The 17,928-nt window shown below is 36.5% G+C and overlaps 1 protein-coding gene across 7 annotated transcripts in view; it reads right to left on the reverse strand.

The window, feature by feature from the left end:
* The window catches only part of OSBPL8 (oxysterol binding protein like 8), a 158,891-nt gene that overhangs the window by 97,743 nt on the left and 43,220 nt on the right, over positions 1-17,928 (reverse strand). For all 7 annotated transcript variants that reach the window (XM_047866616.1, XM_047866615.1, XM_047866610.1 and 4 more), the window contains exon 2: positions 11,558-11,666. Coding sequence is in view for 5 of the 7 variants with exons in the window: in XM_047866610.1 (XP_047722566.1) it covers positions 11,558-11,599 (42 nt within the window). In the remaining 2 variants the exon portion in view is untranslated. The remainder of the gene's footprint in view (positions 1-11,557; positions 11,667-17,928) is intronic.

Below are 17,928 nucleotides of genomic sequence, written 5' to 3' on the forward strand. Positions count from 1 at the left end.
TACCTTTTTTTCTTCTATAGTTCTATTTCTAACAAATCACTGATTAGGGTATCATGCTGTTCAGTATCAAGCCACAGGAAAGACTGATAATAATATTATGGAAACATCAATCTCCATGACTCATAATATCTACCATACACAAAAATGTAGTTAGCAACTGTTCTTTATGTTTTAGCAACAATATACTGCCTAAATGCCAAAATATGCACCCCAGCCAGAAAAATCAACATTAGTTACAGGAGAACAAAGCTTTGAGTTAAATAAAATAGATCACAGGGTGCCTGGGTGGCTCAGTCGGTGAAGTGTCTGACTTTTGGCTCAGGTTATGACCTCTAGTGAGGTTGAGTCCCGTGTTGGGCTTTGGGATGACAGCTTGGAGCCTGCTTTGGATTCTCTGTCTCCTTCTCTCTCTCCCTGACCCTCCCCTGCGTGCACGCTCATTCTCAAAAATAAACATTTAAAAATCAATAAATAAAATAGATCATGTATCAGATATTTTTCAAAGTACACATTAGGTAATGCACATACAAATTTTAAAAGGCTAGGTATGACACAGATCAATTTTTAATATAAAAACAGTAGCCTCATTCAATGACAAGAATAACAAAATTAAGAGTATCTGTATTTAAATCCTAATATGTCCCACTGATTAGCTATGTGATCTTAGAAAAATTACTAACCCCTTCAGAGTCTCAGTTTCTTCATTTCTAAAAACAATAATATCTACCCCACAGTATTATGAAGAAGATTAAATGAGAAAGCATGTGAGACATCAAGCCAAGATCAGGATAACACAGTAAGTGTGCAAAAACTAATTTTTTTTTCTCTCCACACTAATAAAGTAACCCAAATATGGAAAGTGCAAATTCTAGAACCAGGGAAAAAGGCAAAATCCAAAAGGGACATATTTTCCATTCAGCTACTACTACCCTACAGGTTAACCTAGATTATACAACTGCTTGCTTACTTGTTCTCTGAGCTAACTACCTCTATTTCTATAGTTCTCAATTTTGCCCATTCATTGAAATCACCTAGGAGACTATAAAAAAGTACTGATGTCTGGGGTGCCTGGGGGGCTCAGTTGGTTGAGCATCTGACTTTGACTCAGGTCATGATCTCACAGTTCATGGGTTCAAGCCCCGCATCAGGCTCTGTGCTGACAGCTCAGAGCCTGGAGCCTGATTCGATTCTGTGTCTCCCTCTCTTTCTTTGCCCCTCCCCATGCTCACATTCTCTCTCTCAAAAATAAATTTAAAAAAATAAAAAAATTTAAAGAAGTACCGATGTCTGCATCTCACCCTCTGAGATTTTAATTTAATTAAATAGGGGTGCAACCTGAGTACTGGGATTTTTCAAAGCACCACAAATAACTCTATAATGTTCAGCTGGTTACCACTGCAATAGTCCATAATTCTGCCAAGATCATTTTCCCAAGTCACAACTCTAAACAGGTTGTTTCTTAGCTCAAAAACACCAAATTCAATGGTTTGACATTACCTTAAAAAAAGAAAAATTCCAAACTGTAAAAATAGTATTCAAGGATTTGTATATGCTGATTCTAACATGGTTGAGTTGTAGTATAGGAAAATAATTAAAGCTTGGCCTGTGGAGCCAAAATGTATCCTAATTCTGCCACTTACTAGTTGTATGACCCTGAACTTATCTCTCTGTGTTCTCCTATATTAAATGAGGGTTACTTATCTCTCTGTGTTCTCCTATATTAAATGAGGGTAGTAATACTACCCTATAGGGTTATGAGAAAATTACATAAGTATGCCTTCAAAGAACTTGCAATCGCTTCTGGCACATGATAGAAATTTAACAAATGTTAGTTGCTATTCATTTTATAGTTTTATTTTCTACTAATTCCCCTAAAGCAACAAACAATATTGCCTATGATCTTACCCAAGTGCAAGGTACCCTGTGCACAGATGTGCTCTATGAAGGTAGGTTAGTTTTCTAAACCCAGTAAGTGTTTGACCAAAAAGTAAATTTTAGGTGTATACACACACACGTACACACACACACACACACACACACAAATTCATCTCCCCCCTCCTTTTCCTCATTGCTCCATCACTATTGTTTTTACCATATTAGACTTCTGAAGTAGTCTTAAGTTAATGAAAACCTACTAAGGTGATCTGAGGTCTGGATAAAAATCCTTCAATTGCTCTATTCTCCTAGACAGTTGAACAGGTAGAGATTTTCTTGAAATTTTAATCAAATTTCATCTCCATGTGTCTCTAACATGCTAAAATTCTAATCCTTCACATTCTAATCTGAAGTTTGATGGAACTCTCAGCTTATTTTTCTAAAAAGCAAGAAGAAATGTAAGATTCTTAATGGACATAATTTTTTTTTTAATTTTTTTTCAACGTTTTTTATTTATTTTGGGGACAGAGAGAGACAGAGCATGAACGGGGGAGGAGCAGAGAGAGAGGGAGACACAGAATCGGAAACAGGCTCCAGGCTCCAAGCCATCAGCCCAGAGCCCGACGCGGGGCTCGAGCTCACAGACCGCGAGATCGTGACCTGGCTGAAGTCGGACGCTTAACCGACTGCGCCACCCAGGCGCCCCTGGACATAATTTTTAATTAAGAGTTAAGTGTAGAGCAGTGGCTTTAATTATATTGTTTATAAAAAACTTAGGAGAAACAGGAAGTAAAAACATTCATGAAAAATCTCCAAACCACACTTTAAAAAACTGAATGACTAAATTATTTACGGATATTGAATAAATTATAAATTTTTAAGCCAGCTTTCCTCCTCAAGTCTAGTTTAGCAAAATAAATAGCTTTCTTTTTTGTTTATTTGGGGGGGGGGGGGGACGAGCAGGGGAGGGGCAGAGAGAGAGGGAGAGCTGTCAGCACGGCTGATGTAAGATTCGATCTCATCACTATGAAATCATGACCTGAGCTGAAATCGAGTCAGATGCTGAACCTACTGAGCCACCCAAGAGACCAAAAACAAATAGATTCCTATTGGGTAAATTATATAATCTATTTACTTGTGAGTTAGTTGCCTTAATCATTCTACTTTTGCTTTTTTTTTTTTTTTTCAACGTTTATTTATTTTTGGGACAGAGAGAGACAGAGAATGAACGGGGGAGGGGCAGAGAGAGAGGGAGACACAGAATCAGAAACAGGCTCCAGGCTCTGAGCCATCAGGCCAGAGCCCGACGCGGGGCTCGAACTCACAGACCGTGAGATCGTGACCTGGCTGAAGTCGGACGCTTAACCGACTGCGCCACCCAGGCGCCCCTACTTTTGCTTTTTAAACTATGGGCATGTCACAACTGCCAAAGATCTTAATAGGAAAGATAAGTTAAACAGTGCTGCTGTTCTTTTGATTTTTTTGGTCCCGATTCAGCCACCACCTCAGCCATTCTACATACAGAGAACACAAAACCAAAAAGAAAGTAACCAATTTATTTTGCAAATGGGAACTCAGTTACTTACTGGTGAAATAACCAATACGGTCCTTGAACCCATCCTTAAAAGTAGACAAATGGGAAGCAACCTCAGACTAGAAAGAGAATACAGTACCACAGATGGAGGTAAGACCAGGGGTCTGACAGTAGGAGGGAGGGTTGGAAGTCATCTTCCTGTGCCCTTTTCTCTCACTAGTAATAAGCAGACCATTATCTACCCTGTCTTTACTACCAGGGCAGAACATGATTTAATACCAACCAGAGACATTAAACACAGTTCCAAACACTTTTTTTTTTAAACTGTGCATGTCTATAGAGTTGTAGCATGCACAAAACAACACATGCAGGCAAAAAGGCTGACCACTATCTCTCACTGCCCTTTTCCCCAAATGAACTGATTACAACTAGGGAGGCAGAGGAGATGGACAGAAAAGTTCCCTAAGAAAAAGAATATATTGGTGGGAGGAGCAAATGAAAAATAATGAAGCAATGATTTTAACAAGAGATTCTCTATCCTAAGACATATATTCCTACATTGACCAAAAGAGTCCCTAGGCTCTTTCCTTTCTATCTAGATCAGTATCAATCAGATAAAGCAATTAATATTCCTGAGAGAATATTATTTCCAAGGAAGTATAAACTCACAAAAATAATATCCTAAGGCGTCCAAATGCTATGAAAAAGAACTGAAGAATCTCAGCAGGAGAGAGAATTAGTGAACCAAGCCCATCAAAAACTTAAAATAACCATAATAAATATGCTCAAAAAGATGTGAGAGGATACTGAAAACAGGAAGTCTGACCAAACATCCACAGAGAAAACAGCTAGTAATACTGAGTATAAAAATACTATGATGGAATATATACCAGGTTTGAACAGCAAAACATGTACTACAATAAATGAGCTGGAAAAGTGATGAAGGAATTCAACACGAAGGCATAATGAAAAGAAAATATGGAAGATATGGAAGAAAACATGAGAGATAAAAGAAGCAAAAGGGCTACATTCCTAAAACAGGAGACCCCCTACAGAGGACATGATGGATTTTAAAAAGTAACAAAATAGTCTATCTTAAATAATTTTGAAAGTTACACAAAACGGATGAGTTTCTGGAAATTAAAAGACTATATATAAACACTCTTCCAATTCCCACCCGCAGACATACATACTGTATAAAGATTGGAAAGAAATAAAGTATTATTTGTAGATGATATGAATCAGACAAATCATTAAAACTCCTGAAGACAAAACACATGTATCTGTAAATGCCAAAATGAAAACAGCAACAAAACAAAAGCTCCTTGAAAGGTACAGCTCAGGGGCACCTGGGTTGCTCAGTTGGTTGAGTGTTGGTTGACTTCTGATACCGGCTCAGGTCATGATCTTGCAGTCATGAGATCAAGCCCTGCATTAGGCTCTGCACTGAGCATTGAGCCCGCTTGGAGTTTCTCTCTCTCTCTCTGCCCCTCCCCTGCTCCTACACATGCACTAGCAGGCTTGCACTCTCTCTTCCTCTCTAAATAAATAAAAACTTAAAAAGAGAAAGATGTAAATCATGTCTTAATGCTAGGTACAATTTTCAAATAGTCAAAGTTTAACTTGGTCACCACTCCCTCATTCCTGAAGGCCCTATCATTTCTTCTTCCTACCCTGCTCCCAACCCCCGTCACCTTCTGGATCCCTCTTTTCCTATCAGGTAACAGTCAATTATTCTTCTTTAAAGTGCTAGTTCCTAAAGGTTTAATTGAGCAATTCTCAAACTTTTGGGTCTCCAGATCCCTTCACTCTCCTAGAAATTACTAAAGACTCCAAAGACCTGTTGTTTATGTAGATTATACCTACTGATATTTTGCCCTATTATAAATTAATACGAGAAATTCACCATCTCAGCCAAGTGATGAAACTAACATCAGAAATGACAAGTCAGGTTGACAGTATATACCCTTGACAATGATGTGATGAAATGGCATTTTACCTTTGTGGTCTCTTCCCCCAAACCCATAAGGACCAGTTTAATTAGAGAAAAACAGACAAATCTCAATTGAAGGACACCGTGCAAAATATCTATACCAGTACTCCTGAAAACTGTCAAGGTCATCACAAACAAGGAAATCATAGCCAAGAGGACCCTGAGCAGACATGACTACTAAATATTATGTGTCATTCCAGATGGGATCCTGGAATAGAAAAGGACACTAGGTAAAAACTAAGGAAATCTAAATCAAGTATGGACTTTAATTAATAATGTGTCAATCTAGATTCATTAATTATATCAAATGTACAATAAATGGGTTAATAATAGAGGAAATTGGATACAAAGTACATGGGGACTACAATTTTTCTGTATGCCTAAAACTATTCTAAAAAATAAAGTTTATTTTAAAAAAACTGGTTAAGAAAAGAATTAAACTAAGAAAACCTGAAGACTAAGAATACACAAGCACACACTCCATTTCACTAGCCAGCAGATTATGACCTCATCACCTCACATAGTCTCTGGAAAAGTACACCATATACTCATGACAGAATGAGAAAAAGGGCAAATAAAATCAAATACCATTGTATTACTCAAAAAATTATTCTAATATCACAAACTTTCTGAAAGGGTCTTGAGGAGTTTCATAGTCATGTAAACATACTTGGACAAGTTCTCCAAACATAAAGGAAATACAAAAGATTGCTGGGTTAGAATTCTGCTAATGTACTGCGTAGATCACTGTTTATTTTTCTTTTTCAAAGATAACTCTTTCTCTGACTCCCATTAGAGTTTATTACAGTTCCATTATATCTGCAAATTTTTCACATTATATTATTCAAGCTTCTAATAAGTACAAGAATACTTAGCAAATCAAAAAAAAAAAAGATATAATAAGAATCTAAGCATTCATACAATAAGAAATAACTAAGTGAGGGGCACCTGGGTGGCTCAGTTGTTAAGCATCTGACTTTGGCTCAGGTCATGATCTTGTGGTGAGTTAGAGCCCCACATCGGGCTCTGTGCTGACAGCTGAGAGCCTAGAGCCTGCTTTGGATTCTGTGTCTCCCTCTCTCTGCCCCTCCCCCACGCATACCCTGTCTCTCAAAAATGAATAAATGTTAAAAAAAAAAAAAAAAAAGAAAGAAAAAAAATAACTGAGTCATATTTTCCCCACTCAGGAAGTTCAAACATTACAAATATTTAAGTACTATTTTGTAACTTTCATAAGTTAAAGAAGATAATAAAGCATAAAGTATACTTTTCAAATTGTTTTATCCTTTTAAAAACTGTCTCCTTTTAGAAGTTTCAATAAAGTTGTAAAATGGCAAAAAGATTCATAGTCTAGAAGACAAAATACCTAACAAAATATAGGTTGGCTAGTTTGCTTGCTTGAAAAGTATGGACTAGGAGCGCCTGGGGTGGGTCAGTCACTAAGCCTCAGAATTTGGCTCAGGTCATGATCTCACTGTTCGGGAGTTCAAGCCCCACGTGCAGCGCTGTAGGGTGTGGAGCCTGCTTCTGAATCTGTGTCTGTGTGTGTGTGTGTGTGTGTGTGTGTCTCTCTCTCTCTCTGCCCTTCCCCCACTCACACTCTGTCTCTCTGCCCTTCCCCTACTCACTCTCTCTCTCTCTCAAAAGCAAGCATTAAAAAAAAAATTAATCAAAAAAAAAAGTATGGACGAGTCACAGTTATTCTCTCGAGCCCCCATTTTTGTAAACCAGTTAGGATATTAATTTATACCTTAGTGAATTAATATACCTAGGCAATGATCATCAATGGCTGCTATTAATACAAGAAGAATGACTGACATCATATGCCTCCTGATGGTAACACACAATACTGTTAATGTATTCTTGTCAAAAAAAAAAAAAAATTGAACCTGAATTTGAGGAAGCCGTTCATTCTAATGACCAATTTGCAACAAACATAAGAGACTGATTAACACATGAAATAATCACCATAGGGGAAATCCACATTGTGGGTAATTTAACAAGACAAACTACCTTATTCATGTATTTCAATAAGTTGAAAAGGAAAAGTTAAAAAGAGATGCAAGGGAAACTTAAAAGATTAAAAAAATCTCAGTGACTTATCAACCAAGTCCAACATAAAAATTATAAAAAAAATATTTAGGAGACAATCAGGAAAGTTTAAGCATCGATTAGTTATGTGACTAAAGAATTACTCATTTTTAGGATTCTAATGTTGTTTATGGTTAAAGTTTAAAGAAAAGTCTTTAGATTTTAGAGATACATACTGAAATACTTACAAATAAAATGATTTGTCCATTATTTGCTCCAAAAAAAATATGGAGTGGGAAGGTGGGACTATAGATGAAACAAAACTGACCTGAAATAATAATTGTTGAAGTGATGGGTACATGAGGATTCATTATATTAGTCCATCCTTTTCTAAATATATTTGAAATTTTCTATAATAAAAAGTTCAAGATAACACCATTCATGAATGTGTAATTAAAATACAAATTATTATACTTAGCGAGCAGCTATTGGAAAGAGACAGAACTGTATTAATATGAGAGAGAATGAGTACGTACATGACCAACTGGTGACTAAAATTTCTAGTTATTTTATTGCTTCATAGAAGAAGATCTCTGGCCAACTAATCTTTGACAAAGCAGGAAGGAACATCCAGTGGGGGGTAAAAAAACAGTCTCTTCAGCAAATGGTATTGAGAAAACTGTGCATCAACATGCAGAAGAATGGACCTGGACCACTTTCTTACACCATACACAAAAATAAACTCAAAATGAATGAAAGACCTAAATGTAAGACAGAAAACCATAAAAATCCTAGAGGAGAAAACAGGCAACCACCTCTTTGACCTTGGCTGCAGCAACTTCTTATATGACATATATCCGGAGGCAAGGGATGAATGAAGCAAAAGCAAAAGCAAAAGCAAAAATGAACTACTGGGACCTCATCAAGATAAAAGTCTTCCAGGGGCGCCTGGGTGGTGCAGTTGGTTAAGCGTCCGACTTCAGCCAGGTCACGATCTCGCGGTCCGGGAGTTCGAGCCCCGCGTCGGGCTCTGGGCTGATGGCTCAGAGCCTGGAGCCTGTTTCCGATTCTGTGTCTCCCTCTCTCTCTGCCCCTCCCCCGTTCATGCTCTGTCTCTCTCTGTCCCAAAAATAAATAAATGTTAAAAAAAAAAAAAAAAAGATAAAAGTCTTCTGCACAGCAAAGGAAACAATCAGCAAAACTAAAAGGCAACCAACAGAATGAGAGAAGATATTTGCAAATGACGTATCAGATAAAGGCTTAGTATCCAAAATCTATAAAGGACTGAACAAACCCAACACTCAAAAACAAATAATCCAGTGAAGAAATGGCAAAAGACATAAATAGACACTTTTCCAAAGAAGACATCCAGATGGCTAGCAGACACACGCAAAGGTGCTCAACATCACTCATCATCAGGGAAATACAAATTAAAACCACAATGAGATACCACTCACACCTGTCAGAATGGCTAAATTAACAACTTGGGCAACAGATGTTGGCAAGTATGTGGAGAAAGGGGAATGCTTTTGCCCTAATGGGAATGCAAACTGGTGCAGCTATTCTGGAGAACAGTATGGAGGTTCCTCAAAAAATTAAAATCAGAGCTACCCAAGGCCCAGCAATTGCACTACTAAGTATTTATCCAATGGATTAAAAAAAAAATGCTGATTCGAAGGGGCACATGTACCCCAATGTTTAGAGCAGCACTATCAACAATAGCCAAAGTAAGGAAAGAGCCCAAATGTCCACCAGCTGATGAATAGATAAAGAAGATGTGGTGTATATATATACAATGGAGTATATTACTCGGCAATCAAAAAGAATGAAATCTTGCCATTTGCAACAACATGGATGGCACTAAAGTGTATTATGCTAAGCAAAATCAGAGAAAGACAAATACAGGATTTCACTCATATGTGGAATTTAAGAAACAAAACAGATGAACATAGGGGAAGGGAAGCAAAAACAAGAAAAACAGAGGGAGGCAAACCATAGAGTCTCTTATACAGAGAACAAACTGAGGGTTGCTGGAGGGGTGTCGGATGTGGAGGTGGGATAGATGATGGCCATTAAGGAGGGCACTTGTTGGGATGAGCACTGGGTGTTATATGTAAGTGGTGAATCACTAAATTCTAATCCTGAAGTCATTATTACACTATACGCTAACTGGGATTTAAATAAAATTTTAAAAATTAAAAAAAAAAGTTTACTAATATTTTAAAAACCAGTGCATGCAATTTTTAAGAACACTAGTAACTCATACTGACATGCTGCTCATATTTTCAAAGAACTTTCCGGTTTCACTAGATCATACTGTCCCTATCAAGTAGTCAGAATGAGTATGCCTGCCTATATATTTTTCTATTGTAGTAGAATATTTGCCTCAACATTTTAGGAAGAAAAACTGAGATTCTGAGAAAGTATAAAGCCAAAATTACTGAATAGCCTAGGCTTTTTTCAATGTTTTATTGCCTCTCCTGCCTTGTATTTACCTTTTTGGAGAGAAGGGTTAATATAGCTAGTTATATCAACAGTAGTAGCTTTTATTTATTGGATATTTATAATGTCTCTGACTTTGTAATAGGCGCTTTATAGATATCTTATCTCAATTATAACTTAAAACAACTCTAGAAGGTAGATATTACTATCACCTTTATATAATAGATGAAAAAACTGAAAACCTGGAGAATTTAATTAATTACCCAAGTTATACAACTAAGCAACCGAGGTTAGATTTTAACATGCAGCTAAATGTCTACAGAGCCCATCTTCTTATCCACTTCTCCTAGATCTAATCAGTAACCAGCTTAGGCTGTGCAGTTCAAAGGTGATATTTTATAAATAGGTAATTCAAAAGTAACTCTCAAGATTAGTTTCAAAAACAGAATATTTCAGTAGTTTACAATGAAATTATTGGTAGTATTCTCCCTAAAATAAGCTACAATATTTCACAGAAACTTAATGAAGACAAAGAAGATTGTCTCATTGCTTTTTAAATACCTTGCTCAAACCTCTCAGTATCAACAGGAATTAGATTAAAAATGAATAAAACTTTATTAATACAGCACCAGTGTTCAGTACAGAATTTAATACTACCTGTTTAGATATTAGTTTAAAAGATAACAAATTTAAAGCAATTCTATTCAGAAAGACAGGTACGGCAGAGTCAACACATTAGTGGCAAAGTACTCAGAGACACCTCGTAAGCTGTGAGCTTAGAGAAGATAATTAACCTCCAGCTTAGAGCCCATTTCTCTATCTATAAAAGTAAGGATAAACAAATACCTACCTTTAATGGCTGTTGTGAGGACAGTCTGACAAAGTATACACTTAGAGAATAGCAACTGTTGTTACTACTGGCATTTTTATTATCACTAAGAGATTAAAAATATTTCAGCTAAAAGAAGTTAAGAAAGCCCATTAGTTTTAAATAAAATATTTATGGCAAAGTAAACATGTTCTAAGAGAAGGCTTTAATCTTAACTTTTTGCTGAAATCATAGTGAAAATAAAATAAGCTACCATCAGTTTTCCTTTTATAATCGCTGTGATAATAACCTTCATAAAACAAATTACTTCCAGGTCCATTTTATTTTCTATTAACAAATTATTTTAAAGTTTAACTTTTTTTGACCCTTTAAGAAACTAAAACAAGTTTAAACCAGAAATCCAAAAAAGGCTGGGAACAAAGTAACACAAGTAAACAAAAGTGCATTTTGCTATCAATCATTAGACTATTCTTACATTTGAGCCTGAACGAAGGACATTCACTAAATTAAAATTTATAAACATCTCAATATAATAGTGACTTTCAATTCCACAGCAATATGACACAGAAAAATCGGCCTCTGCATTAACCCAAAGAACCTACCATCCCAAGGGCTGGAACCAAGTCAATATAAGTAAGCAGAGAAAGATATAGGACAGAAATATCAGAAAACTGGGTTATGCTTCAATAAGTTTTAAAATATGTCATTTTCATATGAGCATAGGAGTTAAAGTGTTACTTTAAAATTCTTTTAAGTTTGTTTTAAATACATTTTTAAAATAAAACAATGGCTTGTATCAAACACTTCACAGCTAGATGATAGTACCTTATTATGCTGTATTTGAACCACTCACCGAAGTCTGATCAGGTTCTCCATCAGCCAAACCTGCATCCATAGTGAAAGAAGGTAAGTTTACGCTTCTCTTTCCATTAATCTTTAGCCATCCTGTAAATATGGAAATCCTAGAAGATAAAAATTACATGTATTAGGACTAGTATAAAACTGTGATAAATGAGAAAAAAAAGGATTAAGTATTTTAGGAGAGAAAAATTATTTTAGGCTGAGGTAATTGGGAAATCCAATAATGGGAAAAACAGATTTTGACATGGGCCTTGAAGAATGGTGAAGGTTCAGAGAAAAATGGAAGAAGGACAGACAATATTCCAAGTGAAGAGGCATAGCAAGAGCAAGGTTACAGGCATAAGACTGTTCAATGTTTAAAAAGATATTTAAATCTACTTTACAATTAAGGAAATAAAATGTTCTTTTTTCATGATTATATTGGCAAAAACTTTTAAAAAGTGTGCTAATATCCAACACTGACAAGAATGTAGGAAAACAGGTGTTCTCATACTTGTGTGAGAAGAATATAAATCATAACAATTTTTAGAAAGATAATTTAAAATATGTACACTTTAATCCAGTAATTTAGAGGCTAATAATTATGCCATATGTACTTGTTTATATAAATGCACAAAGATATATAAATACATCCAACAAAGTAACAGATATGATGAGAAGAACTGGAACAACCTTAATGTCAATCATTAGGAGTTTGCTTAAATTATACTATATACATACAATGGAACATCATGCCAGCAACTTCTAAAAACGAAGAAGGTGTTTTTACATACTCTTTATGTATTTACTTCATATAGAGAGAAGGCCACATTAGGTGGAAAAGGCAAATTACAGAACATTATTGATAAAATACTCTGCATTTTCCCAATTTTACAATGAACATGTATTACTTCATAGTTATTTTTATTTTGAAAGTCTTACAAGCATGTCTTTATCACAAGTCTTTTTCTTCCGAACTTTGTAAACAAAACCTCCAAGTTGAAGTCTTTTTTTTTTTTTAATGTGTATTTGAGAGAGAGAGCAAGCACAAATGGGAGAGGGGTAGAGAGGGACAGAGAGAATCCCAAGCAGACACCATGCTGTCAGTGTAAAGCCTGACGCGGGGCTCAGATCTCACCAAGTGTGAGATCATGACCTGAGCCAAAATCAAGAGTCAAGATGCTCAACCGATTGGGCTACCCGTGTGCCCCCAAGCTGAACTCTTATCATATAAAAGTACATATATTCAAAAGCCTCTAATAAACTCTCTAATAATTCTTCCTTAAAAGAGCTAACAAAACCAAAATCAACAAGTCAGCAGAATTCTAGTCATTTCTTGAAGTTCTAAAATCATTTTGTTTCTGCAAGTATAAAAAAGCTTCACTGAAGTGTAAATGCTGGTGAAAATACTTCTTAACTGGGCTTTGGAGGGCTGTCATTTGGTTTCTCTCATATAAACAATACAATTAGCCCAAGCTAAGTGAACGTGCAGTTTATAAACCTTAAGTATACTTTCCTACTATATGTATTACAATGCACCATAATTATTTATTCTCATGATCTAATTCTCTTCAGGGACAAAGACTGCATTTTACTGATCTGTCTACCCAGTGCTGGTTCATGGCAGACATTTCATAAACATTTGTTGCACTAAACTGTCACTTCAATTACCTGTATGAATAAAAAATAATCCAAAACAGATGATACAAAAATTATTTATGTCTATGTGATGCACACTATAATTCATATTTGAATACTGACACACATATTCTAGAAATTGGCAATATTAAAAACAAAACGATAAGACACCCACTGGAAGCTTCAACTTCAAAAATATTTTACTGGGGAGCCGGGGTGGCCCAGTCAGTTAAGTGTCCAACTTCAGCTCAGGTAATGATCTCACAGTTCGTGGGTTTGAGCCCGCATCAGGCTCTGTGCTGACAGCTCAGAGCCCACAGCCTGCTTTGGATTCTGTGTCTCCCTCTCTCTCTCTGACCCTCCCCTGCTCATGCTCTGTCTGTTCTGTCTCTCTCTCTCTCAAAAATAAGTAAATATAAAATTTTTTTTAAATTTTACCAATTTTTTCATCTTATCCATTCCATTCTAAGGATTCCTTTATTACTAGACATTATATTAGGCACTTAAAATGCATCAATGAAGGAGTTCCCCTCTACTTGGTAGATGGGATACTGCCTGATTCATAAATCATTTAGTAAAGCCAATTAGATCTATAAAATAAAATTAAAATAGAGATGCCCAGGTGGCTTAGTCAGTTGAGCATCTGACTTCAGCTCAGGTCATGATCTCACAGTTCGTGAGTTCAAGTCCTACATCAAGTTTTGCACTTATACTGCAGAGCCTGCTTTGGATTCTCTGTCTCCCTCTCTCTCTCTGCCCCTCCCCCACTCTCTCTCTCAAACATATATATTTTTTAAAATTATGTAAAATAAAAATACATCAATAAACAAAACAAAGCCCTACTCTCATGGAGCTTATATACTAGGAGACAAAACAATAAATACAATAAATTAAAAGTTATATGTTAGAAAGTGATGCTATGAGGAGAAGCTTGGTGGCTCAGTCAGCCAAGCATCCAACTCTTGATTTTGGCTCAGGTCATGATCTCACGATTGTGAGATCAAGCCCTGCATCAGGCTCCAAGCTGGGTGTGGAGTCTGCCTGGGATTCATATTCTCTCTTTCTCTCTTTCTCCCTCTCTCTCTCTCTCTCTCTCCTTCTGCCCCTGCCCTTCTCTGGCGCTCTCTCTCTCTCTCTTACACACACACACACACACACACACACACACACACACACACACACACACAAGCACGCGCACGCTCTCTCCCTCTCTCCCTCAAAAAAGAAGAAAAAAAAAAAGGTGATACTAGGAGAAAAAAATAAAGCAGGCTAAGAAAAACCAGGGAGGAAAGGGTTACAATTTTAAGTCAGATATTTATGGAAGGTCTCATTGAAAAGATGACATTTGACCGAAGATTTGAAGTAGGGAGGAAAATAGCCACGTAGATATCTGAAAAAGAGTTTTCAGGTCAGAGGAAATAGCCAGTGCAAATGTTGTAAGTGACTAACTTGTAAGTCTGAGGAAAAGCAAGAAAACCATGTGCCTAGAACAATGTGAGCAAAGGGAATAAAGAGCAGCAAGAGATATGATCACAGAGGTAAGGCCTGAAGGACTGAAAAGGTGGCCATCAGACAAGAAGACGACACATGGGAAAGTAAGGTTTTTTTTCTTTGGGGGAATTTGGGAGGGGGTAAACAGGTGTTTGGTTTGGGGCATGTTAAGTTTGAGAGGTCTATTTGATATTCAAGTGGGTATGTTGAGCAAGCAGTTGGAAAAAATATAGCACCATGAAGATTCAGATAGCAAAATGAGGGGTAAAGTTTTTGAACACATTTAGTTTTTGTGTTTTTTTTTTTCAACGTTTATTTATTTTTGGGACGGCGAGAGACAGAGCATGAACGGGGGAGGAGCAGAGAGAGAGAGAGAGAGAGACACAGAATCGGAAACAGGCTCCAGGCTCTGAGCCATCAGCCCAGAGCCCGACGCGGGGCTCGAACTCACAGACCGCGAGATCGTGACCTGGCTGAAGTCGGACACTTAACCGACTGCGCCACCCAGGCGCCCCGAACACATTTAGTTTTTAAAAGACATGAATGTATTCTTGGTATCAGGTATGTGATAAATGTTTGTTAGCCTGTGAATAGCATATAGATACTATACTTCTCAAATGACTTTTTTAAACCAGTATTTGGTTTTGGAGTAAGTTTATAATGAGGAGATTTGATTCCATGAGGAGTATTTTATACTTTAGCAATAGGCAGCTCTCGAAAGCTTTATGAAAACAAAATAGTAACAAAACCATACATGACAAGGAATATGTAAAACAGAAGTCACAAAATGTAAGGCAACTGGCTGTGGTTTTGGTTCTTCTTTCCAAACCAGTATTTCAAAATGTATACATAACAATGGAGTTTTAAGACTAGTCCTAACACTATGGAAAATGTGGCAACACTGAGGAATGACTGATTACAGCTGAGCAGCAGCCAACTACTTGACACAGGTAAACATTCTTCAGTTTGCACCCACCTCTCACACAATATTTGCATCTGTACTTTTCATTGCTTCCCTCATTTTTTGCTACCTGCCTAGGTTCTGTAAGTGCTTGAGTTCTGACCACTCACTTAAGGTAACCTGTACAGAATCTTTGCTAACACAAAGAAACACATTCAATAACATACACAACTGCTTTTAGTAGAGCAATTTTATAAGCTCCCATTTTGGATTTCTTCTATCAGCCACCATCCTTTCTGTGACTAAGTTTTCTACCTATGCTTTCTGAGCTATCCCTTCTAGTATCTAATGATAGTAAAAGCCTTTACTTATATATCAAGAACTTGTCCTGTCAGTCCTTCTGCTTGTCCCCAATGCTCAAACCCCACTGATTGTTAAAAAGGCCTTTCTTTCTCAGTCCTACCTCCCTAAAAGCTACCCTCCTCTATTTTACCTCCATTGGAAATTTTCTTAAATATTCATGCTTCATTTCCTCTATTTCGTTCCCCTGACTTCATGCCTACATGTATTATGTTGGTTCTACACCTAGGTTAATCTGAAGCACAGATGTATGTGCATATATGTGTGTGTTGTACGTATAGCTTTTGATGATTTTAATTAATGTTTTCTTGACCTTATCCCAATTTATGATTAAAACAAATACTATGCCTTCCTTGACCATCACTGCCTGGAAATATGGATTTCCTGCCAATATAATTTTCACTTAACTGTACCTTCCCATGCTATATTAAATAAAAGGGCAACAATGGACATCCTTGTCTTGTTGCTGATCTTAGGGGGAAAGCTTTCAGCTTTTCACCACCAAACAAGATGTTAGCTGTGGGCTTGTCATATATGGCCTTTATTATACTGAGGTACATTCCCTCTATATCTGCATGTTGAGATTAAACGGATGCTGAACTTTGTCAAACACTTTTTCTGCATCTATGGAAATGACCATATGATTTGTATACTGGAGTTTATTAATATGGTATATCACAGTGACTGATTTGTAGATGTTAAACCATTCTTGCAGCCCTAGAATAAACCCACTTGATGATAGTGTATGATCCTTGTGATGTATTATTTCAGTTTGCTAATATTTTTTTGAGGATTTTTGCATCTATGTTCATCAGGGATATTGGCCTGTAATTTTTTCTTGTGGCATCTTTGTCTGGTTTTGGTATCAGGGCAATGCTGGCCATATAAAATGAATTTGGGGAAGAGTCCTCTCCTATACTTTGGAAGAGTTTGAGAAGGATTGACATTAACTCTTCTTTGAATGTTTGGTAGAATATACAAGTGAAGCCATCTGATCTTGGACTTTTGTTGGTAGGAAGTTTTTAAATCACTAATTTGATCTCTTTACTAGCAACTGATCTGTTCAGATATTCTATTTCATTAGGATTTAGTCTTGGTAGCTTGTATATTTTTAGAAATGTATTCATTTTTTTTTCTAGATCATCCAATTTGTTGGCATATAATTATAATTGTTCCTGGTAGTCTCTTACAATCCTTTGTATTTCTGTGGTGTCAGTTGTAATTTCTCCTCTTTCATTTCTAATTTTATTTATTTGAGTCCTTTTTTTTCTTAGTAAGTTTAGCTAAAGGCTTGCCAATTTTGTTGATCTTTTCAAAGATGCAGCTCTTAGTTTCAATGATCTTTTCTACTGTCTTTTTTAGTCTCCATTTCATTATTTCTGCCCTAATCTGTTAGTTCCTTCCTTCTACTAGTTTTGAGCTTACTTTGTTCTTTTTCTGTTTCCTTAAGTGTAAAGTTAGGTTGTTTATATGAGAATTTTTCTTATTTCTTCAGTGAGGCGTTTAGCACTATGAACTTCTCTCTTGGAATGACTTGCTTCATCCCACAAATTTTGGTATATTTCTGTTTTTGTTTCTCTTAGGTATTTTTTAATTTAAAAATTTTTTTAAAATATTTATTTATTTGAGAGAGAGAGAGAGAGAAAGTTCAAGTGGGGGAGGGGCAGAGAGAGAGGGAGACACAGAATCCGAAGCAGGCTCCAGGCTCCCAGCTGTCAGCACAGAGCCTCACATGGGGCTCGAACTCATGAACCATGAGATCATGACCTGAGCCAAAGTTGGACGCTCAACCAACTGAGCCACCCAGGCGCCCCTTGAGGTATTTTTTAAAATTTCTCCTTGACTCAAATGGTCAGTCAGTAGCATGTTGTTTAATCTCCACATACTTGTAAATTTTCCAGTTTTCTTCATGTAAATAATTTCTGGTTTCTAACCACTGTGGTAAAAATAATGCTTGATATGGTTTCAATACTCTTAAATTGATTAAGACTTGT

This window comes from Prionailurus viverrinus, chromosome B4 (genome assembly GCF_022837055.1).
Source record: "Prionailurus viverrinus isolate Anna chromosome B4, UM_Priviv_1.0, whole genome shotgun sequence".
In the NCBI taxonomy this organism is placed as follows: domain Eukaryota; kingdom Metazoa; phylum Chordata; class Mammalia; order Carnivora; family Felidae; genus Prionailurus; species Prionailurus viverrinus.